We start from the raw sequence: 27,402 nt of genomic DNA on the forward strand, positions 1-27,402 counted from the left end.
GATTAAATAAAAAAAAACACTGGAATAACTGGAAGCTCTAAATACTCAGTAACTAATTAAGTTACCCACTGTAATTTAGTCAAATTTTTCCTGGTCTCTATTCTTAGGGTCTCTGTGAAACGCAGAATCCACCAGAGATCCGATGTACACCTATAGTATAGTTCCAAACCTAATTACAATCATAAATAAGTAGAAATGTATGTATTTTAGATGATGGAGAGATCCAAACTCCACGCTATTTTGGAAACCGATCTTCAACAAGCAGTTGGACACTTGCACGAATACTGTCATGAAATTAAAAGCTCACTGCAGGAACTTCTTGCAAAAGGAGCAAGTGAATCGGAAGAAAAAAGTGTTGAAACAGCAGAAGAAGTCATCGTAAGTAGTATTCCCTAAATCACAAATTTAAATATTTAATTTTTTTATGGCTTAATTACTTTATAATTCAATTATTATTAAATTGAAACCTCTTTTATTATTCAGATGGACAGTCGACACCAAACATTGACAGCACTGTGCAAGAATGATGGATTCTTCAGGGCCCAGAAAGGAGTAATTGATTTGAATTCAAGCTTGGCTCAACCCATGTTTCAGCACATCAACAGCAAATTCAGTGAATTCTTCCCGTAAGTACATTCCATTCTATTTATAACAGGTATGTTTCAGTAACTTTGCTTTATAAACACCAGTGAAACAGTGTGTTTTTTCTTCTTTTTATAGTATAGTATAATTTTATAAATAAACAGCTATAAGACTTGGGTGCAAATTAGGAAAATTGGGAAATAAAGATAATAAACAAATAATGGTAGCACTTTATAATACTGTTCCATAGTTAATAGGTAACTAAGCAGTAACTAAGAAAAAGTGCTGCATTAACACCTAAATATTTTCTATTAACTACCAGGGAGTACTAAATAATTACTCAGTGGATAGTACTGAACTAATATTTATAATAGTTCACAATAAACTCCACATGAATTACTGAGATTTATAAATCTCCTGGTGAACTACTTGCTAATTATGTCTCCTTTATAATAACTATTCATTAATTACTGCTCAAATCAACATTAACTACTGAAAACCCATGCACCTGGGGAACTATAGATCTAAATACACAAACAATTATTTGATCAGTGGTGATATTAAAGGCATTTTTGAAGCCAGTGACACCATTTGTAGTAGTGGTAAGCTTAATTACCTTATTATACTCATTATCTCCAAATATTGGCAACATATAGTGAAATACTATATGTTAATATATAGTATACTAATTAATTTTAATGATCACTGCTTTAATATTAAGCACCAACGTTATAAACGTTCATCTTCAGCCTTGCAGTCTCACATAGACTTTTAGTGTGCATTATTAGGGTAATTACGGAAATTTCACAGCGCCTGACCGCTGGCCTCTATCCTTGTTTATCTGCTGCTGCAGGTTATTCGATTAGTGGTGATATTAAAGTCAGTGACACCACTTATCATATATTAACCTTACTTACCTTAGTATCCTCAATATCTTCCAAATGTTAGACACACTGAAATGTGCAGTAGTCTGCTTAACCCCCACTTTTGTAATGTTCTGTCAGTGTGTTACAGGTGTTTATTCTAAAACTGTGCTCCACTTCAGTCCTGCTGGAGATGTGCTCAGTAGAAGTGATGGCTCACATACAGCTTTACTGTAGGTTGTGTCCTACATCCTTATTTTGTGGGAAATCATGTTTAAATGAATACATTTTTGTGTTAGATAGCGGACTAGGTGTCCCTGTGTTCTTCATAGATGTAACGAGGAAGAGGAGACAGGATGCACACGCAAGTCACATTTATTTTCCTTAATGAAAATAAACAAAACACTAGAGACAAACTAAAAAGAATAAGGTTACTTAAACAAACTCTATAAAACAGGATAAACTAAAAGACTTAAATAAACAGCAAAATCAAAAGCAAAATTATCAAACAAAGAAACAAACTAAAGAAAACAAACCAGAACACTGTAGACAAAAAACACAGCAGGTCTGTGGCTAAACAAAACACAATCCGGACAGAATAACATGACAAGATCAGACAAAAAGCGCAATAAACAACAAAGGAGCACATGAGATATTTATACACAGGCACACACTAGGGACACCTGTGGAGGTAATGAGGGGGGCGGAGTTACAAATGAGACAGGAGGGGTTACAGATGACAAGGCGGGGCTAAGGCAGAGACAGGACCAAAACACAGTAGCACATGGCTGGGAAACATGACAGGTAAACAAAACAAGAGAACAGAGGACAGGAGCAGGAAGGAACCAAAAAAGGAAAGACACTGGACAGACACAGGCAAAGGTGTAACAATAAATAATTAATTAGGTGTCTTCTTTTTTCGGGAGTTAACAGCAGCACATGGTAACCCATTACTAATGACTGATGAGTTACTGTGTTCTTCTTTAGGAGTTACTGCAGATCATGTCACAGTATTATAAAATAAGAAACATGGTAACTAATTACTGAGGAGTCACTGTAGATCATGTCACAGTATTATAAAGTGAGAAACATGGTAATAATTACTAATTACTGAGGAGTTATTGCAGATCATGTCACAGTATTATAAAGTGAGAAACATGGTAACTAATTACTAATTAATGAGGAGTCACTGCAGATCATGTCACAGTATTATAAAATAAGAAACATGGTAACTAATTACTGAGGAGTCACTGTAGATCATGTCACAGTATTATAAAGTGAGAAACATGGTAATAATTACTAATTACTGAGGAGTTATTGCAGATCATGTCACAGTATTATAAAGTGAGAAACATGGTAATAATTACTAATTACTGAGGAGTCACTGTAGATCATGTCACAGTATTATAAAGTGAGAAACATGGTAATAATTACTAATTACTGAGGAGTTATTGCAGATCATGTCACAGTATTATAAAGTGAGAAACATGGTAACTAATTACTAATTAATGAGGAGTCACTGTAGATCATGTCACAGTATTATAAAGTGAGAAACATGGTAATAATTACTAATTACTGAGGAGTTATTGCAGATCATGTCACAGTATTATAAAGTGAGAAACATGGTAATAATTACTTATTACTGAGGAGTTATTGCAGATCATGTCACAGTATTATAAAGTGAGAAACATGGTAATAATTACTAATTACTGAGAGGTTACTGTAGATCATGTCACAGTATTATTAAGTGAGAAACATGGTAACTAATTACTAATTACTGAGAGGTTACTGTAGATCATGTCACAGTATTATTAAGTGAGAAACATGGTAATAATTACTAATTACTGAGAGGTTACTGTAGATCATGTCACAGTATTATAAAGTGAGAAACATGGTAACTAATTACTAATTACTGAGGAGTTACTGTAGATCATGTCACAGTATTATAAAGTGAGAAACATGTTAACTAATTACTAATTACTGAGGAGCTACTGTGTTCTTCTTTAGGAGTTACTGCAGATTTGACCTAGCTAACTAACACACATTTAACCTAGCTAACTAACACACATATAACCTAGCTAACTAACACACACATAAACTAGCTAACTCAGCTGGCTAAAGCCAGGCGGACACTGTGCGATTTTAGCCCGATTTTAAGCCCGATCTGGTCGGATGCGACTGAATTTCATGATCGGGCCGAATTTTAGCTTGATCGTGCGTCGTTTGTCGTGCAGTGTGAGAGGGGAAGCGATGTCCGATTAATTGCCCATAGGAGCTGCGAATGAGCAGTCGGACGCGACCAGGGATTTCTGACATGCCAGAAATTTTGGTCGCTTGTCTCACAGTGTGAGCTGTTTTGCGGGCCGATTTCTTAACGTCACGACCTGTTTTCCCAAAAATCTATAAATAATTATTAGTCATATTTATTTCTGTCAGTTATAAGGATTTATATTTATGTTCGGTACACAGACTTATAGCTTAATATAGCAGACACAGGCATTCTGCTGTTTAAGAATTTCAACAGATGCTTATTCTCAGTCAATAGCTGGAGTTTTTGAAAAGAAAAATTAAAAGAGAAAATATCTTTGACAAACATAAATTTATTTTATTTCACTTTGCTATTATATCTGAAAAATAAAGCACATTGTCAGCCTCTGGTGCTGCCCGTCAATTATATAAAACTTAAAACATGCACAGAAATATAAAGCTATATTTTATAATTCGTTTCTTTTCGCCAGGGCAAATTTATTAAAATTATAAATATGTTAATTTATTAATTAAAATCTCGTCCAGTGCTCCAGAATATTAGCCACGCAAAGCCAGCTTAGCGCAGCGCGTGGCATTGCGCGCGGCATTGCCCGCATAATAACCTCTGTCTTCTAAAATAAACGTTTTAATAAATAAGGTCGGAGAAGTGTAGTAAAATTAGTTCTATTAAACTTACTAAAGCTAATAAATGTAATGATAATTAATCAAGATAAATCAGACAAAATGCGCTGCGCCTCTCTCTCGCTCTCTTTCGCAGCGCGGAGCTGAATTCAGCGCGAGGCTACAGGAACTCAGTTCAGTTGAATAAAAATAAGTAAGGGCCTGTAAGTACAAGCAAAGGACCTGTAAGTAAATATAGTCAAATATAAAGAATAGTTTGAGGTTTTGGTGAGCTGTTTTCATGATTTGAAACTGAAACTAACTGAAACTTTGATTATTCTGCAGAAAGCCTGGGTTATTTTAAACGAATTTTTAATGAGTTTATATTTTATATTTTTTATTTATTCATTTATTATTTTTCTTCTTTTATTAATCAAATCATTAAATATATATCTTAAGATATAATTTTTTTCCCTTTTATGTCAATTTTTATGATCTTTTTTTAAGGTCCTATTTTTCCTTTTTTACGTATATATTTTATTCGTCTATAATAAATGTCAGTTTTTATTCCTATTTTTTATATATATTATTAATCCCTTTTAAACTGTTAATGCTCAGCGGCACTGTAAATGAGGGTCCCTATCCAGTGTGAATAACCGATTGCTTGTTTAATATTCAGTGTTGCAAAACCAGTTTTTACATAAACAATAAACAGAATAAAAAATAAAATTATTTTATTTTATTTAAGCTGCTGGTGTTTCTTTCGCAGCCTGACGCGCAGTCATTTTTCTATGCGCTCTCCTTCTGTAAAACGGACAACACGTAGAGTCCACGTCGCCTCAGCCACCTGCGAGTCCATGTACGTCTCTTCCGTGGACTTTCAGCGCACAACAGGGCACAAATAAGCAAAGCTAAGCGCTTTCTTTTGCAAGGCGTTGTGTTGAAGCGAGAGTTTGTATGCAAAGAAAGCTCCGCCTACGGGCTGCGTTTAGACGTGCAGTGTAAGCTCCCCCGTCGCAGCAGGTCAGTCGGACCGTACAGTGTGTGCAGATGAATCGCAGGCGTTGTTCATACACGACAAACGATTCAAACGTGCTGTTTGAGCTCTCCAGAACGCATCCGATTAAAAAAATCGCACAGTGTCCGCCTGGCTTAACACTAACTACACACACAACTTAGCTAACTTAGCTAGTTAACACACATCCTAAAGCTGTTTAACAACACACAAAGAGTCCTCCTCTGATCTGGGAGTAAAATAAGCTGAAAAAGATCTCAATATCTTGATTACTAGTTTATTTTCAATCAAATACAGAAATATGAAAGAATCAGTCTCTCTAAGACGTCCAGCAGCAGCAGCAGCAGAGAATTTACATGGAAAACCAGGAGAGCTGCGTCTGCTGTGAAATTACCATACCATAATAATGCGCAGTAAAAAAGGCTCTGTGAGACTGCAAAGGCTGAAGATGCACTTTTATAAGGCTGATAACTAATATTAAAGCAATGATGATTAAATTATGACAGTCTTACTGTCATTCTTAGAGTCTTAGATGCCTTCTGGAGAACATTAATTAATATCTCCTATGTAATAATATTACATTATAATGTAATTTTTCTTCTTACAAAAAAATGGGGGTTAAGCAGAGTAATACACACTAGTATTTTACTATATGTTGCTAATATTTGGAAGAAACTGAGGATAATAAGGTAATTAAGGTTACCACTACTACTGGTCACTTGCTTAATTCAAATATGCCTTTTATATCACCATTGATCAAATAATTGTTTGTGTAGACCAGGGGTGTCCAAACTAGGGCTGAACGATTAATTGCATTTGCGATAATCTCGCGATATTTTAAAACGCGATTCTCTAACCGCACTGGCTGCGATTTGACTGGTCACGTGACTTGGGAGCGAGCCAAGCCGAGGACGAGCGGAGCATTCCCGAGCAGAAGGCAGGGAGGTGGAGAAGTGAAGTCAACACAGCGCACTTTAGGACGTTTTCACACCAGCACTATTTGGTCCGGTTAAAACGAACTCTGGTCCGTTTGTAACTTTAGTGCGGTTCGATTGAGCAGGTGTAAAAACAGTAATCGCACTCGGGTGTGGATCAAAAGAACCGGACCGAGACCACCTCCTCTAGGTACCAAACGAACTCTGGAGCGGTTCGCTTGTGGTGAGAACGTGATCCGGTCTCGATCGGATCCACCTATTAAATATAAGCCATTTATTTGAGCTAAACTGCTGATAAAGCAAGCATAGTTTAAACTAATATATTAGCCAGATAACACTAATTACCACAGCTGTGAACAAACACTGTGTCCAGGCACGCGCTGCATTCACTGCTCTGTTTATTATGTATAAATCTGCGCTGCATTCACTGCTCACAGCCGCGTGACTCTGTTTATTATGTATAAATCTGCGCTGCACGCAGAAACACTGTGTTTGAAAGTGCAGTGTTTCAGCGTTCAGTGTTAAAGCACAGATATTTGCTCTGGAACACAAAATCTTCTCGCTGTATTTACTTTTTTCGTATATTTATATTTAATGTACTCCCGTGTCAGACAGCTCTGACCAATCAGAGGACACAGGCTGCTCGCGTGGTTTATTGATGCACATTTTGGTGCGTTTACATTTATGCCTATGGGAAACCAGACCGAACAGAGCGAGAAAACGCTCCAAGTAAACAAACTCATTAGAAACGAACTACAGGTGTGAAAACGCCCTTGCACAATGGCTTCAGGCTCGACAGAACACATCAGTTGTGTAGAATTACTTTGGCTTTAAAAAAGAAGATGCTGCTCAACGTCAGGTACTGTGCTAAACGTGCCTTGCTACTGTTGCTACGACACGAGGTAACACTACAAACCTTTTTCAGCATTTAAAAAAACACCACAAAGCCTCGTGTGGTATTTGCAAGGCTAAAATGCCAACGACCAGTGCTGCATCTTCAAATACAGAAAATAACGAGTTGGTTAAAGCAGATTCTCTTTATGTTTTTTGCACTTTAATTTTTCATGATGTTACTAGCTGGAGAGCAGTAAGTTAAAGTAAGTTAACAATCTATTGTTTTTCCTAATTAAAAAAAAATGGTGAAAAGGAAAAGCTATTTATGTATTTATTTTTCTATAAAAAAAAACAAATGGTGAAAAGGAAAAGCATATATTTTTTTGCTTTATTGTTATCTGTGCAAATAAATCTGACATTGTTTATTATTAAACAGATTGATTTATCGCTTCTGTTGTTGAAAAATACTTGAGAAGACAAAAAAAATCGCATTTTAAATCGCAATCGCAATTTATAGATAAAAAATTGCAATTAGATTATTTTCCAAAATCGTTCAGCCCTAGTCCAAACCTTTTTTGTTGGGGGCCAGAAGGAGAAAAATATTTGAAGTCACGGGCCAATGTAATAAAACAAATAATCAAATATACCACTTTAAATAATACTTTTTTCCTGATTACTTTCATTTACACACCATTTTACTTGACATACTATCTTTATCTTTGACAGTGTTGTGTAAACTAAGATTTTTCAAATTGATGTTTCATTTCATCATGTCTCTTAATATTAAACTCTTTAATTACGGCAACTTTCAGACTCATTTGCCCTTTTTCTGCGCTAAAACTGCGCACTCTCTCCGTTTTTAGACTCTTTGGCCAGTTTTTCTGCGCTAAAACTGCGCACTCTCTCCGCTTTTAGACTCTTTGGCCCGTTTTTTGCACTAGAAATGCTCACCCTCTCCGCTTTTAGACTCCCTGGCCCGTTTCTGACACCTAGCGTTCAAACTTTGAATCTCACATTATAAAAACCTGCTTAACAGCGGGCCAACTTTCATTCTATTTCAAAAATACCTCGCGGGCCGCTCCAAAAAAGGAAACGGGCCGCAAATGGCACGCGGGCCGTAGTTTGGACACCCCTGGTGTAGACTGATTTAGATCTATAGTTCCCCATGTGGCATGTAAGAGTTTTCAGTAGTTAATATTGAATAATGTTGAGCAGTAATTAATGAATAGTTATTATAAAGGAGACATAATTAGTAATTAGTTCTTCAAAAAATATGATAAGTCTCAGTAATTATTGTGGAGTTAAATGTGAACTATTATAAATATTAGTTCAGTACTATCTACTGAGTAATTATTCAGTACTCCCTGGTAGTTAATAGAAAATATTTAGGTGTTAATGCAGCACTATTAATTAGTTACTGCTTAGTTCCTGCTTAGTTACCTATTAACTATGGAACAGTATTATAAAGTGTTAATATAATGCATATAATGCAGTGGCGTGCAGTGTATATATTGGGTACCCCTTCTGCAAATCACCCCAGCCTCCCACCCCCCAACCCGCACGCAGCACCACCCCCCGACCGCCCATCAAGCGACATATAGATAAACATTACAATACATATTCTCTGTCTTGACTGAGTTATATGAACTTAATACAAGTAAACAGCCCACAAATACAGCTACAAACTACAAGAGCATACAATAGACCCAGCAATCAATGCTTAATTTTCCTACAAGTACAGGCGTTCAACAAAGATCACTTATTTGTAAGACGGCAGTACGCCAGAGCAGCCAAAACATTAAGTACACACAAAAATTCACAAGTCAGGCAGCCTTTTATTGTGAATTAGTTTCACATTGAAGAATTTAATATGATGTGACACAATATCGGTCTGATTTTCAGTCGCAATTCCGTTAACTAACTACTAAAATAATCCAGCAATGCGCTCTGTTTTACGACTAAACAGTGCGTACCCCTTCAGCACAGTGCTGAGAAGGGGTTAGACAGCCATGGCCCCGCCCCTGGATTGAAAATCATGAATCTGATTGGTTAGATTGTCCTATGACTTGCTAACACTACACCTTTCTCAAAATCAGGAGAAGAGTCCACGCAGACACGTGAGCAGAAGCCATTTTAAAAAGCTTTGATTGGTCAGTACCGCTGTCAATTATATAAGAGTCCTGTAGCAACTGAAAAACACAGACTAATGCTGTGAATTAGTTGCTGTTTTTTATTTTAGTTAATTTATGAAATATGTCCATACACTTACAATAACTATAATATATATATATTTCCTGATTTAAATGTTATGTAATTATTTTTCTCTGAAGGGTTAGAAGGGCCTCACTGCACACCACTGATATAATACAATGTGTTACAAACAGCCCTGGGGGGCGCCGGTGCTCAGTATGGTGGTGCTGGAGGTGCTTTTTCCAATCCTGACTGATTGTGGCCACTCAGTCAGGAAGTCCAAAAAACAGTTACAGAGGGAGGAGTTCAGGCCCAGCAAGTTCAGTTTTCCGATCAGATGCTGGGGGATGATGGTGTTGAATGCTGAACTGAAGTCGATGAACAGCATTCAAAGTTTTTGTTGTCCAGGTGGGAGAGAGCCAGGTGGAGCGCAGTAGAGATGGCATCGTCTGTTGATCTGTTTGGATGATACGCAAACTGCAGTGGGTCCAGTGAGGAGGGGAGCTGGTTTTTGATGTGCCTCACGACCAGCATCTCAAAGCACTTCATGATGATGGGAGTAAGTGCAATGGGACGGTAGTCATTGAGGCAGCACACTCGAGACTTCTTTGGCACAGGGACAATGGTGGTCGTCTTGAAGCACGTTGGCACGACCGCAGTGCTCAGAGATATGTTGAAAATGTCCGTGAGAACATCTGTGAGTTGATCTGCACATCCTCTGAGCACTCTGCCAGGTATGCTGTCTGGTCCTGGGGCTTTCCATGGGTTGACTCTGAGTAGAGTTCTCCGCACATCTGCTGAGGATAGGCACAGTACCTGGTCGTTTGGAGGAGGTGTGGTCTTCCTAGCTGTTGTGTAGGTCTGTGCTTCGAACCTTGCCTAGAAGGAGTTCAGTGCATCTGGAAGGAAGGCATCACTGTTACAAGCAGGTGGAGGTGTCTTGTAGTTGGTGATGGTCTGGATGCCCTGCCACATGCGCCGAGTGTCAGCAGTGTCCTGGAAGTGGGCGTGGATTTTTTTTTTGCGTAGGTGCGCTTTGCTTCTCTGATCCCCCGAGAGAGCTTGGCTCTAGTTTTCTGAGGCCAGCCTTGTCCCCTGACTTAAAGGCCTTGTCTCAGTTTCTCAGCAGCACACGCACCTCTGCAGTCATCCACGGCTTCTGGTTGGGGCAGGTTGTGATGGTGTTGGAGACAGCAACATAATCAATGCACTTGCTGATGTAGCCAGTCACTGAATCTGTGTACTCCTCCAGGTTGATGGAGTCATCAGAAGTAGCGGCTTCTCTGAACATGTCCCAGTCAGTGTGCTCAAAACAGTCCTGAAGAGCAGAGAGGGCTACTGGAGGCCAGGTTGTTATTTGCTTCTTCTTTGATTTGGCACGTCTGATGATAATGTTAGTGTAAACAAAATCTAGCACGTTAGCTCCACGTGATTGAAATCACCAGCAACAATAAACAGTCTGTTGGGGTGTGAGTTCTGGAGTTTGGAGATAACAGTGTACAGTTCTTGCAGAGCATTAGCATTAGCACCATTAGCATTAGCACTGGGTGCTACATACACTGCTATTATGTACACGTTGCTAAGCTCTCTAGGCAGGTAGAATGGCCTGGCTCTGACTACAACAAACTCAGGAGTAGCTCAGCAGTAGCTCGAGATCAGCGCAGTGTTGTTACACCATGCTGTGTTGATGTAAACACACAGTCCACCTCAGCGGAATTTGGCGGAGAGGCCGGCGTTGCGATCCGCGCGAAAGCATAAACATGCCGCTCACCTCAATGGCGGAGTCCGGGATGGAGTCTGTTAACCACGTTTGACACGCCAGCTCCAATAGCAGGCATCAGTCGATGTGATGTATACATGTCTATGGGCACGCGTACCACAACCAGCCAAGAGGACAGGGGAGGCTGCTACTAGAGATACGGTGGCCACTCAAGCCCAAAGGCCCTGACCCAGGGAGAGTGACAGCTTCTACCTGTTACCAGTTGCGCAAAAAGTGGGTATGCAGCCTTTGCGACGCATAGGGGCGCTGCACTAGAGGGGGCGCCAAATCAAAGCCCTAAATAAATGTCATCTTCGGAGAAACAGCCAATCCGCTTGCTGGTTTGCGGAGCGCGTTTTGAAAGTAATGACAGGATGCTGATAATTTTAAAACGTATCTTCACCGCATCATAATTTATTTGCATAAAGTTGAGAAAAGTTCAGCTCTGTGTCGTTTGTCGCTTGTCGCCTCTCACGTGTCGCGGCGACAAATCGCGCCTTGCCATAGGAAATTAATGGTCGCCTCTCGCTTTCCAGTGTGAACGCATGGTAACTGTGTCTTCAGTGCCACACGAAAAGAAATCTACGGTGGCCCTGAAGTGCAAAACAAATTAACATGTCAGAAAACAAAATTACAAAAATTAAAACAAATTTACATACAAAAAATAATTACATTCAAAAAAAAATTACCAAAGAAAAAAATATTTTACATAGGCAAAAAAAAAACATTACATTTCAGAAAAACAAACTGACAAAAATTAAAACAAATTTACAAGACGCAAAACACTTTTACCAGTACTGAAACACTTTTACAAACTGCGATTTCTGACGGAAAGGGAGGGTCTTACACACAGGAAGTGCTTGTTGCGGACCCTCCTTGTCAGTCAATCTATGGCTGCGTCCGAAATCGCGTACTTAAGCAGTACGTACTGTTTTGGGTTGAGTATGCACTGCTCGCCGGGTAAAGCAGTACGCTTTTTTTTGGTACGCCAGACCGCAGTACGCACGCAACATTATTTTATTAATAAATAAACCCCCAACCTGTCCTATTTAATAAGCACTGACTGTAAATAAAATTTTAAACGAATATGTACCTCAAATCTGAAATATTTAATAATAAATATAAAAAAGAGCTTGTTGAGTATTCATGAAGTATGTTAATAATAAATATTTGCTAATTGAATAAAACAAATATCAGAACATTTCAATCCCAAAATGTTAATTAATGCCTTACCATTTCACCTTTTATAGCATAAATATTTAAACACAGGATCCTTATTGTTATACATCTTTTACTGACAGTGTTAAACATAAAGGGCAACATATATGCATTACTGATGTAAATAAAATATGCTACCAAAAATGTTATCAATAGAACCAGTCAGTTTCGGGAAAACTAGGGATCAGAGTTGGCAATAAAGTGTAAATTAAAAAATTATTTAGTTATTTTACTTAATAAATTTTTTTGCATATTTACACATTAAATAAATTCCCCACAAAATACAAGAATGACAAGTCTTTTAAGTGGTTTTATTGTTTTATTCATTATTGTTCATTTTTCTCCCTGTCTTCGTCTTCATCCTCTCTTTACTGGCAGGATAGTTGAATCTGATTAAATCACACACTAATAAAATCACAAAGTTTAGCTTGGGCATTAAACAAATATAATATAAATTCAGAACAACATAAAAGTCTAACCATCCTGGCTCGTTAGCTAGCTATTTAATAAAACTAAATAAAATGGTCAGATTTTGGTTAGAATTTATGAATGTGATTTATGGCAGTCAGTCAATCTGTCTGTTGAAGAGCCTCTCTGACATCAGTAGCCTTTTTCCTCAGATAAAGATCGGTATTAAATTAAACCTACCCCAGCTCCTCAGCACTGCAGCAGTATACATGGCTGTAGTGAGTTAGTAAACGCTTGTGTTGCAGAACAGAAGATTAATAAAGAGTTGTGATACATAGACTTTGAGTTTGATTCATAGACTGTACATATGGACATATGGACTGGACAGAGCATCGTCTCTCAAAAGTGAAGCCACCACAGGTCGGGCACCCCCTGCTGTTCGGCTGCAGAAAGCTGTATAACCCCACCCATCCCCATAGGTTTCAATGGCAAAACAGACAAATTTCAATCACATTTTTTTCTAATATACTGTAATTCTACCTCCTTTATTTAAATGCAACAGCTAGTGTAACCTCTGCTTATATTGTCAATTTTTTATATCACCACAGAATTCCTTTTTCTAAAGCGTTATTCAGCTCTATTAAAAAAGGTGTGGTTATTGTAAAAAGGGCTGGGTTACACCTAGCCTGTGCGGGACCAATAACAGACCGTCAGCAGAACCTGCATCATGTTTTTTTTTCCCCCTTACGTCAAGCAGTAGGCTAGTACTAGTAGTTAGTCAAACGTTTAGCTAGCTAACTGTACTACCGTTATTATTTTTTATTAGCTAAACTGAATTTAGATTGTTGTATTATTAATGTCGTGTTCTGCTGTTAATTGCTCTAAAAGACATTCTGGACAAAGTTCTTTGCAGTTTTTTCGGTAAGTTTGCTGGCTGTTTTTCCCTCCACTCCTGTGTCTGTGTGCATTTTATTTTATTAATTATCAAGATCTTAGGCGAACCATTTAATCTCGGTTGGATTTTATAGCTAGCTTAATTTGTTAGCTAACATTAGTGTAGTTATCTAACTAACTATATTCGCTAGACTCTGTAGAATTCATAATTTTACTTGGTCAGTGGCTTCGCCCGTCACCGGTGCGTGCGGCAAGCTGACCCAGATAGCATGAAGGCTCTGCCCGAGATCCGCTGATGTACGGCAGCACTGGCTTAGACTCTGCATAATCCGTGCAGAATTTAGCCAAATGTGCTCAGTTCGTCTCAGAGGCAAAATTAACTGAGCTTCAGTACCGGGTTCGTCTCGTTGTTTAAAGCAATAACTAGTCCTGGCATTCACTGCCGTCTGGTGATGTTTTTTTTTCACTGTATTTTATTCACTTCCACTTGCTACATACAGAACTATCATGTGGCTGGGTACACGGTTAATATCCATAACGTGCACGAACTGCACAGTTACTATGAAAATATTAATCTTATCGTGCTGCAGATAAGTTCTCCGCTCGGCTCGACTGGACTCCGCTCCGCTCGGCAGACTGTGTGAGGCAGCCCTCAGGGGCGGGGTTATTTAAATGAGTAGGCTGTCTCTCCACAGTCTTTCTCCCTCCTCTGGTCTCTACTGCGCAGACTCTGGTTTCTGAATCGCCAAAATTGAATGAATGGGAACGGCGACACGGCGTCCATCTTTATATACAGTCTATGGTTTGATTACTCTAGCTAAGCTAACTGGTCTCAGTAGCACAGGGCTAACGCTGCTCAGTAAAGCAGTTCAGATACAAAAATAAAGTTATTCTGTCTGCAACAGCATTAATAATAAACCTTCACGCCTATAACTTTCTACTTTAACCTAAACTAACCCCCATAAATATCTCACTTACAGCCTGATATCACAAACAACCAAAACAGTTTAGATGCTGTAGTTGTAGTTGTAGTTGTAGCTGAATCTCCTCACCTCATAAACACCTCCCTCTGTCCCTCTCACTCTTCTCCTCCGCTCACTGCCAGGTCCCTCAGCTCAGCGCGGCTCCAGGTGGATTGTGGGAAATATTAGTGGGTGAAGTGTGCTGGGCTTGTATATTTAAAAATGTCTCCCGGTGCAGTACGTCATCCGGGAACCTACTGCGCATTCGGACACACTACCCGATCTCGCATACTGCTTTTGCATACTGTTTACTATGGAAGTACGCGATTTCGGAACGCAGCCTTTTCTTGAATTTAATTTTTTTTGTATGTAAATTTGTTTTAATTTTTGTAATTTTGTTTTCTGACATGTTAGTTTGTTTTGCACTTCAGGGCCACCATAGATTTCAATGAATTTAACTCACACAGTCTCAGTCAGTCACTCACCTCATTCACCACATAGCCTGTCACTCACCTCCTCCACAGTGTCTGCCTCTCTGTAAAAAGCTCATCATTGAACAATTTGTCTCTAATAGGTTTGAAAATAAAAAAAATAAAAACATTTCCGGCTAACTGCTGCTCATTTAACAACATGGCAAAAAAAATGATTTATGTAATTTACGTAAAAAATTGAGTTATTTTGAGAAGTGACTGCCTATTTAAAAAGCAACAGAAGTTGTTATGTGTTAGAGTTCATTTGTTATATTTCTAACATATTTAGGGTGTTTTTTACTCACTTTTTTCTCTCCCACAACGTTAATCCTTTACAGCTTCAAAAGCAAATTAGGCAATGACGTCATTTAGCAACTTCTAGTGACTTTTAAGTGAGCTTGAAGTCCATTCCTGTTTATTCACTGTTTTCCCTACCCATATACAGCATTCTGGGTAACGTTGTTCTCACCAGTACACCTCCCCCTTTTAGATGAAAATACCCCATACAAATAACATTCTGTAGCATGTATCTTTTAAATTTGTTTCTTTAACTTGTGCACATATTTTCTTTAACCATAAACACATTTTACTTGAACACATGTCAGAACTACATTCTTTTCTTTTAAACCAGACCAGTTTCACTTTTTTCCTTATATACAGAGTCCATTATCTTCCAACAACACCCTCACCACCTTCATTTCCTTTTTTTTTTTTAAAGCACAATGTTCATATGTCCAGTCTATCAGGAGGTTTAGACAATCTTCCAGATCTTGTGACAAATCCAGTGGGATGTAGATGACGTCTGTTTCTCCTCAGCATCCCTCAAGAAGTGTCAACTAAGTAAGATCTTGGAGTATGAGCTGGTCAAATGACAGAACCATGGACATGCTCTGTAGCAAGCCAAATCTTTTGCCCTGTGTGAAGCCTGGGAAGTGGATGAGAGCCATGATGTTGGTTATAGTTTCTTGCTTGTCACTCTCGCATTGCTTCATCCTTCTTGCGGAACTCTTGATGGTACCATCACATTGTCTTTGTGTAAGTACAGCCCCGATGCCATATGAGGATGCATCTGTTGCTACCCTGGTCTCTCTCTCTCTGTTGAATACTGGGCCAATACTTTTGGTGAACTCAGCTCTTCTTTCAGCTTGCAGAAAGCTGTTCTCTGTGGATCTCCCCAGCACCACTCATTTCTTTCTCTCAGTAACTCTTTCAATGGAGTTGTGAATGAAGCGAGTTGCGGAAAGAATTTGGCGAGATAATTTGCCATGCCCATAACTCTGCGAACATCAGCCACACAGGTTGGCTCAGGCATTTGGAGGATCGCACTTACCTTGTTCGGGTCTGCCTCGAAACCATTTGCTGTGATTTTGTGTCCAACAAAAATCATTTCACTCTTTCCAAACTCACACTTCTGATTTAGTGTGAGGCCCTCAGACTGAAGTTTCTGCAACACCTGGCGCAGATGCCTATCATGCTCCATTTTGTCTCGGCCAAAAACAAGAATGTCATCAGCATGGCAGATCACTCCGTCATAGTTCTGTGACATTCTGCGTTGAAAGTGTTCTGGGGCAGATACAATTCCAAAAGGGAGCCGATTAAAAAAATATCTCCCGAATGGGGTAATGAATGTAGTGAGAGGCTTTGATTAATTTGTGAGGGGAATCTGCCAGAAGCCTGACCTGGCATCCAATTTTGTGAACACCTTGGCATTTGACAGCATTGCTAGAGACTGGTCTACAGCTGGCAGGATGTGGCGTTCTCTTTTGACCCACTTATTCAAGTTTGTGAGGTCTACACATATGCATTTTCCCACTTGGCTTTGGAACCACGACCATCCCTGCACACCATGCTCACCTTGGAAATGACCCCCATACACTCCATCCGGTCAAGCTCCTCCTTCACCTTATCTCTCAGTGGTAGTGGTACTCTGCGGGGTGTTGAAAGTGCATATGGCGTTGCATCTTTCTCCAGTTCAATGTGATAAGGCTCTTGCAGTAGCCCAAGCCCACTAAACACAGATGCATCAATAAAGTTTGGAGTGTTTTGTTGTGTGACAGCATCAATGCGGTCGACGAGGCTCAATGCTTCAATTGCTGGTAGCCCTAATAGTGCTTTTGTCAGTCCAGCAACAACATAAACATCCTGGATGCAGCTGCGCCCTTTTGCTGTAAGGACCCCTTGGAAACACCCTTTCACATCCAGAATGTTGTGACATTTTTTGCTAAAAACACCCTCTGGTACAGCTGACACCGCTGCTCCTGTGTCTAATTTAAACTGGATGACTGTTCCATTTACAGAAACTGTTTCTGTGATGGGCAGTGCTGCACCGCGGGCTGCCAGCAGGGGGACTGGTAGACATAGGGGAGGAAATGGTAGAGTGGGATCCCAAATCTCCTACTCCCAGAATCCCCGGCGGTGATTAGTGACAACCAGCTGCACATGTGCACTTCCCTATTTAAACCTCAGTCAAACCAGACCTTACTGTTGCACCTTCACTGAGGGGTGACCGGTTCTAGAGGGTATAAGAAAAGAAAAGAAAAGAAAAGAAAAGAGAATAAAATAAAAGGTGATCTCAAAAAAGGAAAGTGATCTGAAAAGCAAGCATCACAGAAAGAAAATAAAAGAAAAGAAAAGAAAAGGTGATCTCAAAAGAAAGCCACACAAAAAAAGAAAAGAAAAGAAAAAGGTGGTCTCAAAAGAAGGAAAGAGATCTGAAAAGAAAGCCACACAGAAAGAAAATAAAATAAAAGAAAATAAAATAGCTTGAAAGAGAGCATAAAGAGAGGACTGAGCAGTGCTCAGCCAGTTTTAAGTTTGGTTGTGTTTTAGTTTGGTTTATTTGAAGTTTAAAGCTGTCTTTTGTTGGTACAAGCCATTTTGTGGCATTTCCTTTGTTCTGTTTCCCGCCTTTTTTCCACACCTCTTGTGGGGGATTTTTTCCCACCCATTCTCCAGTCTCCTTGGAGAAACATTCACTTAAGCACAACACATTTAAAATTATTGTTACAATCCATAACTAGAACTAAATAATACAAAATAGAACGATATCCTTATAAGTATATAAATATATATAAATACATATATCCATTATATATTCATATCTGCTCTGCACTTGGATCTCACACCTACCCCAACCGTAACAGTTTCTGTCCGCTCTTGAGCAGTAGATGACAATTCTCCAAGAAAAACAAAGTCCTCTGAGCAGGATTCACATTCACCATGAGACACATTTTAGAGTCCATTTTAGATGAACGACATGCAGCAGCAAAGTGCCCTTTTTTGTGACACTTATGGCATCCAGCATCTCTAGCTATACAGTCCTGCCACGCATGCTTTTTCCCTGAACCACATCTGCCACAGTCTTTTTAATACTGATGCTGTTTATTTTTATGGACATCTTTTCTGTCGTGTTTTTCATACTTTGAGTTTTGAAACATCTTTCTGTTTCCCACTTTTCCTCTACATTAATGCTCTTGACTGCTCATGTATTCTCAGAGCCATGAAGTACAGCTTGTTGTTTTTTTACAGTTTCATTTTGGCTGACTTTTTGTATTGCTTTGTTCAGAGTTAAATCAGGATCTAGCTGCATAAGTTCAGACAGTCTGTGGTCTCTGATTCCCACAATAATTCTATCCCTGATTAGCTCTTCTTTCAGTGAGCCAAAGTTACAATGCTCTGCGAGCTTATGTACTGCTGTGATAAATGCCTCTGCACTTTCACCCTCTTCTTGGCACCTGCGATTGAACTGGGCTATCTCAAATATGACATTGTGTCTACCTACACAGTGTTGCTGAAATGCTTGTACAACTGTGTCATATTTCTTTTTGTCTGACTCACTCAGTGGCAGCACTGCTAGGATATCATCTGCTTCATCTCCCATAGCATAGAGTAAACCTGATAGTCCTCTGGTTTTGTGCTCAGTCCTGAAGCTAGACGAAAGCGTTCAAACCGCCTAATCCATCTTGGCCACTCAGCTGTATTGGAGAAGTCGAAGGGCTATGGGTGTGTTATCTGTACTGCTGCTAGTGCCATTGCTTCAGTTCTGTGTGTCTGGAGCCAAAGCGCGTGTGTGAAGCTGCACTGCTCCCCCCTTAAACTCTTAAACCTTAAAATTTAAGCCTTAAAGGTTTCTGGAGCGACAGCCTCGAGTTCACTCACTTTACATATGAAGCGTTAAATGTCCGTGGTATTCAGTAAACTGTCCGCTTCTGACACCATGTATAAATATAGCTTATATTCAGCTAACAGGGAGACCAGACTCACAACGCATCTTGAAGTCTATAGACCACTGAAGTCGTGCGTCATTCTGTAGTCCTCATACGGCTTCCGTGTCTAAGCGAGGAAAATGAATTCGTTTTCAAAAACCCATCTCTGTCATATTCTGTGGTAAATAAATCTGTTCAGAACCCTGTACGTTTTATTCTGTGTACATTTTACTCCTGAACATCACTGGATCCTCTGAATTACAAGACCGTTTAAGAGTGGTAATAAGAAAAACTTTAATCTAATGCTACAGCGGAGTGAACTGGCCTCCCAGCGCCCCTCCAGATATCAGCAGGAGACTATTTTCGGCGCAACACCATTGAACTCCGGCCTTAAGTAAGAAGCATTTTTCACACAGCTCATCCAACTAATGAACTAACTGCCCTCACTGAGGAGAGCTGAGAGTGTCACAGCATAAAATCACTAGAACAGGTCAGTGATACTCCAGAACCAGCTGTAACACATTTAACATTTACCGTCTTTATTATGCTGTGAAATAAATTGGTGTTTCTGGTTCGTTGTCACCTCAGTGAGGGCAGGTAGTTAGTTGATTAGTTAGTTGATTAGTTGTTAGTTGATTATTTGGGTCAGGTGTTGTAATTAGTATAAACTAATGACCGTAATTAAATACTAAACCTGCAGGGAAGTGTTGCTGAACTGAGAGCCACTTTCTCTTATTATCTGCCTTTTAGAGCTCAAACACAGACTACATTGCTCAACATTACACTGCTCAGCATTACTGAAAGAGTTTTCACCTGTTTAAATGCTTTAATGATCCTCTGTGAAGAAGCATAATAATCCAAAACGCGATCTGACCGGAGTTTGCTGGTGTTGTGCAGAATCCAGTCCGAGGTCATTTCCAGCCACTGTGCTGTGACGTCAGTTAAGCATTAGCTTAAAGTTAGCCTTTTTCTAATTATTATCCTTAAACTATCTCGAAATTCAGATGATCCAGTGATATTTAGGAGGTAAATGTACACAGAATAAAACATACAGGGTTCTGAACATATTTATTTACCAAAGAATGTAACAGTTTTTCAGAGTCCAGTTTTTGAAAAGCCCATTAAAAGTCGCCGTTTACATGGACCGCTTAGACACGGAACTCCAAATATGGGCATAAACAACATGGGGCAGACTACAAAATGACCACACGACTTCAGTGGTCTATTACTGTTTATTCACTGTTTTCCCTACCGCCCCCCACATACACAGCATTCTGGGTAACGTAGTTCCCACCAGTACCTAGTCAGCGGACTAGTGTGTTAGGTAGTTAGTGAGCTATTGATTTAGCTAGTTTACCTAGTCAGTGGACTAGTGTGTTAGCTAGTTAGTGAGCTAGTGATTTAGTTAGTTTACCTAGTCAGCGAGTTACCTAGTTAGTGAACTAGTGAATTAGCTAGTTATTGAACTAGTGCGTTAGTTACCTAGTCAGTGGACTAGTGAGTTAGCTAGTTAGTGCGCTAGTAATTTAGTTAGTTTACCTAGTCAGTGAACTAGTGAGTTAGCTAGTTAGTGAGCTAATGATGCAGTTTGTTTACCTAGTCAGTGGACTAGTGAGTTAGCTAGTTAGTGAGCTAATGATTTAGTTAGTTTACCTAGTCAGTGGACTAGTGAGTTAGCTAGTTAGTGAGCTAGTGCGTTAGTTACCTAGTCAGTGAACTAGTGAGTTAGCTAGTTAGTGAGCTAGTGCGTTAGTTACCTAGTCAGTGAATTAGCTAGTTAGTGAGCTAGTGTGTTAGTTACCTAGTCAGTGGACTAGTGTGTTAGCTAGTTAGTGAGCTAGTGTATTAGTTACCTAGTCAGTGGACTAGTGTGTTAGCTAGTTAGTGAGCTAGTGATTTAGTTAGTTTACCTAGTCAGTAGTTAGTGTTAGCTAGTTAGTGAGCTAGTGATTTAGTAAGTTTATCTAGTCAGTGGACTAGTGTGTTAGATAGTTAGTGAGCTAGTGATTTAGTCAGTTTACCTAGTCAGTGGACTAGTGAGTTAGCTAGTTAGTGAGGTAAGTGATTTAGTTAGTTTATCTAGTCAGTGGACTAGTGAGTTAGCTTGTTAGTGAGCTAGTGATTTAGTTAGTTTATCTAGTCAGTGAGCTAGTGAATTACCTAGTAAGTGAACTAGTGAGTTAGTTAGTGAGCTAGTGAGTTAGTTAGTTTACCTAGTCAGTGAACTAGTGAGTTAGCTTGTTAGTAAGCTAGTGCGTTAGTTAGTTTACCTAGTCAGTGAACTAGTGAGTTAGTTCGTTAGTGAGCTAGTGAGTTAGTTTGTTTACCTAGCCAGTGAGCTAGTGAGTTACCTAGTTAGTAAGCTAGTGAGTTAGTTAGTTTACCTAGTCAGTGAGCTAGTGAGTTACCTAGTTAGTAAGCTAGTGAGTTAGGTAGTTTACCTAGTCAGTGAGCTAGTGAGTTACCTAGTTAGTGAGCTGGTGTGTTACCTAGTCAGTGAGCTAGTAAGTTACCTAGTCAGTGAGCTAGTGTGTTACCTAGTCAGTGAGCTAGTGAGTTACCTAGTTAGTAAACTAGTGTGTTAGTGAGTTACCTAGTCAGTGAACTAGTGAGTTAGCTAGTTACGTACTTTGCACATGAATATTTAGCACACCTCGCTAACGTGAGCTTTTTAATGGAATGAAACACTTGCTTACAAAATAAATATAACATTTAACATAACGTTTTTAGGGGTGAAACCGATTACTCGAGTAAATCGAGTAACTCGATTCACAAAATTGATTGATTAATTTTCTGTGCCTCGAGTAATCGTTTATTTAATTAATAAACTCAGCGCGCGGTATTTTCGCGACTTTTATTTTGACAACGCGCTCAGCGTTACGTCACCCTGCCCGGGAACAAGGAGACGGAGGTTTGAGCAGCGGCAAAAATGGAAGTGGCGAGAGAAAACAGCGATTTTAAAGGAATAAAAGCATTTTATGTTCGAACTGTGACCTGTACTCGGTGCAGTGCCAAAACAGCGCGTTTTAATGCTGCACCATCTGAGCCGAGGGCACCCGAGACGCGAGGACGCAGAGAGAGCAGGTAAATATAACTTATAATAAATCAATGAGATTAACATTAATGTGAATTAATAACAAAACGACAGCGCTTTGGAGTGTGAATTAATAGAAGCACTGTCTATAATGTGTGGTTAGTTTATTAGAACAGAGTTCATACAGGCTTTATGTAAACAGTAAACACAGCGCTGTGGAGTTCAGAATATAAACAATAAAAATGTTAAAAGTTAGCTAAACTGAAGTTACTTTGGCTGGAAACTAAATGCTTGATTTCTTCATCTAAGAGTACATTTGGCCAGTGAGACAAAAAAGTATGAACACTGTTGTTCATATAAGGAAGTGTGTCTCTTATTTATTGGGTAAAATATTGATTACCACTAGTGTCTGATATGCCCCAATGCGATAGGTGTCAATCTTAATAAATGCACGGCCATGAACTTATTATTAGAGTTATTAGTCTTAGTGATGTAATTAGACCCAAATAGTCCAACATATAAATAAAGAAAAAAAGCAACATTTGTAATACTTGTGTGTCACAATTATTCCACAGGTCCTGATATATTTTGGAGAAGCGGCTTGGTGGTAAAAGAATGCAGCACACTGATCCAACACTGGCAGAACTGACAACTTCTCAGAAGCTAAGATGCACAACACAAAGACGATGTTTATGCCTTTTTTATTGATTTATACCCTATATTTGTTATTTACAAGAAATCCAAATGTGAAAGTAATGTAATTAAATTTATTTTTTTATTGTGGTATTTATTTATTTATTGTGTTTTATTTATTTGTATTTGCAATTTGGAAATGTTGTGAATTTAAAAATATAACTTATCTAAAAAAGGAAACCAATTGGTCATTCATTATTGAGTAAAATTCCTTTTTAATTGCTCTTTAATAAAAAAAATGTTTTATCCGATTACTCGATTAATCGAATCGATTTTTCAGTAGAGTACCCGATTACAAAAAGAATCGATAGCTGCAGCCCTAAACGTTTTGTATGAAATCTAACTGGAAAAAGGATCTGCTGCTGTTGTGCACTGGAACCCATTCACTCCGCTGTGTTTGGAAGGACGCTTGAAACTGGCGGGGTGTACGTGGCCAGTCTCAGACGAGGGTTCAGGTAACACGTTGTCACTAAATAGCAGTTTATATTTCTGTAATCTAGATAGACTGGGAGAAAAATTACAAACACAATACAAACATCAACCAGAAAATAATTTTCTTTGTCCTTGAGCAGTTGATATATAAACTGTGCATTTTACGCTATTAACGGGTGTATGAGACATTTTAGAAATGTAATTAGTTTACCGTTATACAAACCTGTTTGGGTTATACCAAACAATCATGTTTAGAAATGGGAACCAAATACTACGTCTCTAAATGTGGTTCTGTATCAATATGCTACTAAATATTAAAAATAAGGTGCATGAGAGCATAAGAGCGAACTCCCATCCCTCTCAACACACACCAATGTTACGCCCCTGAATATAGGGAGTGAAAAAGACCACAGTAAACAGTGCTGTTTCCTCAGTGATAGTTTTATCTATAATGAGGAAAACGCTGTGGTCGCCCCCTACTGTCTGAATCAAGGCATAGCCACACAATCACAAATCACTCTAGCAAGTACTATTAGCTGATTTCCAATTTATAAAACAGCTAGACTTAATGTTTATAAATTCTTTTGTTTTTGTAAATACCTTTTTTTCTTCAGCATGATTTCACCATAGTTTTTACTCTTTTCATACATGAATTTGTAAATTAATTCTTACTAAATTTTAGCTCAGCTTTTACCACAGATAATTGTTTTTAACATTCTGTTTTTAAAGTACTATGCAACAAATCATGTATTATTTTTAACTAGTCACATGCTTCCCTGCAAAATAAATGTCGTCTCGACCTTTTAACTGTCCTCAGTTCACACACAACAAACATTACATGCCTACTTCCTTTTGCATGATAGTAACGTCCACTTAATGCTTGAGGGCATGGTCCATAGTACATAGTCGTTGTATTATTCATGGCAATAACCTGAATGAACAGTCCATAAATTGTCCATACAATGTTTGTTTCATCCTTCTCATCAGTTGGATGTTCCAGAGATTCATGGAATGCCATAGAATTATCTTCAGTATCTTCATGACTATGAGCCTCATCGGGAACAGCAAGCATCTCATCTTCCAACATCTCATCCTCTTGTTCCCTTTCTTGATCAGTAGGTTCAACTCTTGCATCCGATTGAAGCTGTCTGTCTTCTTGTCTCATGTTAGCTTGAGGAACCACATAATTGTAATCACTCTCATCTTCACTATCTGTGTCCACTTGCAGGGGTTGAGGAACAGGCTTTGGCCTCCTTTCTTGCTTCTTTTTGGAAGTAGAATTTGGATCTAACTTCTCAAATGGGAGATGGTCACATGGCATGAGCAAGTTCCTATGTAGGATTCTGGAACGCCCTTTCCCTTGCTCTGGTCTCACTTCGTAGATGGGAAGATATGACCCCATTTGCCGAACCACTGTCTGAATACTATCCTCCCAGTAGTTGCGGAGCTTGCCAGGCCCTCCCCTAGGTGAGAGGTTTTTCACTAGTACACGATCTCCAGGCTGTAGTACTGAACTCCTAACTTTTGTGTCATAACATCGCTTACCCCTTTCAGATGATTTCTGGATATTTTTCCTTGCAATGGTGTAAGCCTCTTCCATACCTTGTTTCCAGGTCTGAACAAAGTCTCGGAGTTCTTCGGGGTCTGATTGTGAGTGCAATCCAAACAACAGGTCGACTGGAAGTCTAGGTGATCTACCATAAAGGAGATGAAAAGGAGCATATCCCGTCACTTCACTACGTGTACAATTGTAGGCATACATCAGTTTATTCAGATGTTCCTTCCAGTTTGACTTCTGTGTTTCGGTTAGGGTCTTCAACATCTGTAATAACGTTCTGTTCATCCGTTCCACCTGCCCATTTCCCATGGGATGGTAGGGGCTAGTTCGTGACCCAGACACACCAGCAAGCTTTTTCAACTGGGTGAAGAGCTGATTTTCAAATTCCCCACCTTGGTCATGGTGAATTCTGGCTGGGAACCCAAATTTTAAGGCATAATCATTGAATATGAGATTTGCAGCTACTTTACCTGATTTAGAGGTTGTAGCATAAGCCTGGCCAAAACGGGTAAAGTGGTCTTCAATCAGAAGTATATATTGATAACCACCTTTGCATTGATCCAAGTGAAGGAAATCAATAGAGACCAATTCAAAGGGATGTGTTGTCACAATGTTGGTGAGAGGAGCTCTGCTCTCACGGCTGGGTTTCTTTTGTTTCAGGCAGACACAGGTTCTGGTCACATAGTGCTCAACATCAGATTGCAGATAGGGCCAGAAAAAACGGTCACGCACAAGTGATACTGTACGTTCAGCACCCTGATGTCCCATGTTATTATGTAGTTCTTTTAGCACTCTGGCCTTATACTCTTCAGGCAGCACTAGTTGTTTGCGGGTTGCTGTGATTCGATACATAATGCCATCATCATCTACTGTTAGTTTGTCCCATTCACGAAACATTTTGTCTTTGAGTTGAATGTTTTTAGGGTTTGAGTTGGTGGTTTGCAACCCTGTAATTTATACTCAAGCACTGGATTAATGGATGGATCGGATTTTTGTGCTTCTCTCAACTCATCTTTTGGTATGGGGACAACAGACCCAACTGCACTGTGTTCTGGTGGAGTTTGGGTCACCAGTGCGGTTGACCAGCTTACTCCAATCTCCTTTTGGACCTCAACAGACTGAATGGCAGCCATAACAACATCAGGAGACAGATCTTCAGAACATTCTTTCATCATTGACTCTACATCAAGCGGCATTCTGGACAAAGCATCCGCATCTCTGTTCTCCCTCCCAGGCCGATACTTAATAGTGAAGTGAAAATCGGCCAACTCTGCAACCCACCTTGAAGTTGTGGCATTCAGTTTTGCAGTAGATAGGACGTAGGTCAGTGGATTGTTATCACTGTACACAGTGAAAGTTGGGGAATAGTACAGATAATCCCAGAATTTTTCAGTAATGGCCCATTTTAGAGCGAGAAATTCTAATTTACCTGCATGCAAATTATAGTTTTTCTCTGCCGCTGTCAAGGTGCGTGATCCATAGGCTATAACTCTCAGTTTCTCATTCTGCTTTTGATATAAAACAGCTCCCAGGCCCTGCTGTGATGCATCTGTATGCAAAACAAAAGGCTGGGTGAAATCTGGGAAGCCTAGAACAGGTGGGTTAAGTAAACAGTCAATCAACTGTTCAAGGGTCTGCTGATGAAGATCATTCCAAGAGATCAGCTGGTTAGAAGGCACTACACAGCTTTTTCTTGGTTTTGCTTTTGTTCTTTTTTTGCTGCAGGTAATCGGACCATCTTTAGTATCTGCCTTGAGTAAGTCATAAAGGGGACTTGCTATTCTAGAGAAGTCTTGAATGTACTTTCGATAATAGGTCAGTAGACCAAGCACCTTCCTGAGTTGTCCAACATTTTTTGGCTTGATGGCTTTTAGTGCTCTTACAGCTTCAAAGTCAGCAGGATCGATTCGACTACCTTCTGCAGAAACAATTCTCCCTAGGTAGCGTATTTCAGATTTAAATAAGTCACATTTGCTGGGCTTGAGTTTGATGCCATGCTGTCTGAGCCTCTGCAGAACTTTGCGCACATCATTCACATGATCTTCAAATGTTCGACTGAAGACAAGGGTATCATCTAAGTAGGGGATGCAGATATCATCTCTCAGTCCCTCTAAGCACTTTTCCATACAGCGTTGAAACGCTGCTGGGGCGTTAGTGAGCCCAAAAGGGATACGCACCCACTCATATAGGCCCCATGGTGTCACAAATGCAGTGAGTGGTCTACTTTCTTCAGTGATGAATCCTTGGAGATACGCCTTCCCCTGGTCCAAGAGGGAAAACCAGGAATTTCCACCTAGGCTGTCCAGAATGTCTTGGACACGGGGGATAGGCTGGTGATCTTGATGGGTTTTCATATTCAGGTCCCTGTAGTCGACACATAAGCGTAGAGTGCCGTCTTTTTTTCTAACACAAACTACAGGTGAGGAGTAAGGAGAGTTTGACTTTCGAATCCAGCCTTGTGCAATTAAATCATGGAGATACC

General features: G+C 39.5%; 1 protein-coding gene across 1 annotated transcript in view; it reads left to right on the forward strand.

Annotated features, from left to right (window-relative positions):
* Positions 1-27,402, forward strand: part of LOC111197013 (nuclear GTPase SLIP-GC) — a 56,106-nt gene that overhangs the window by 15,216 nt on the left and 13,488 nt on the right. Inside the window, exons 15-16 of the mRNA XM_022686410.2 lie at positions 211-378; positions 484-626. Of these exons, the coding sequence (XP_022542131.2) occupies positions 211-378; positions 484-626 (311 nt within the window). The remainder of the gene's footprint in view (positions 1-210; positions 379-483; positions 627-27,402) is intronic.

Source organism: Astyanax mexicanus, chromosome 1 (genome assembly GCF_023375975.1).
Source record: "Astyanax mexicanus isolate ESR-SI-001 chromosome 1, AstMex3_surface, whole genome shotgun sequence".
Taxonomy (NCBI): domain Eukaryota; kingdom Metazoa; phylum Chordata; class Actinopteri; order Characiformes; family Acestrorhamphidae; genus Astyanax; species Astyanax mexicanus.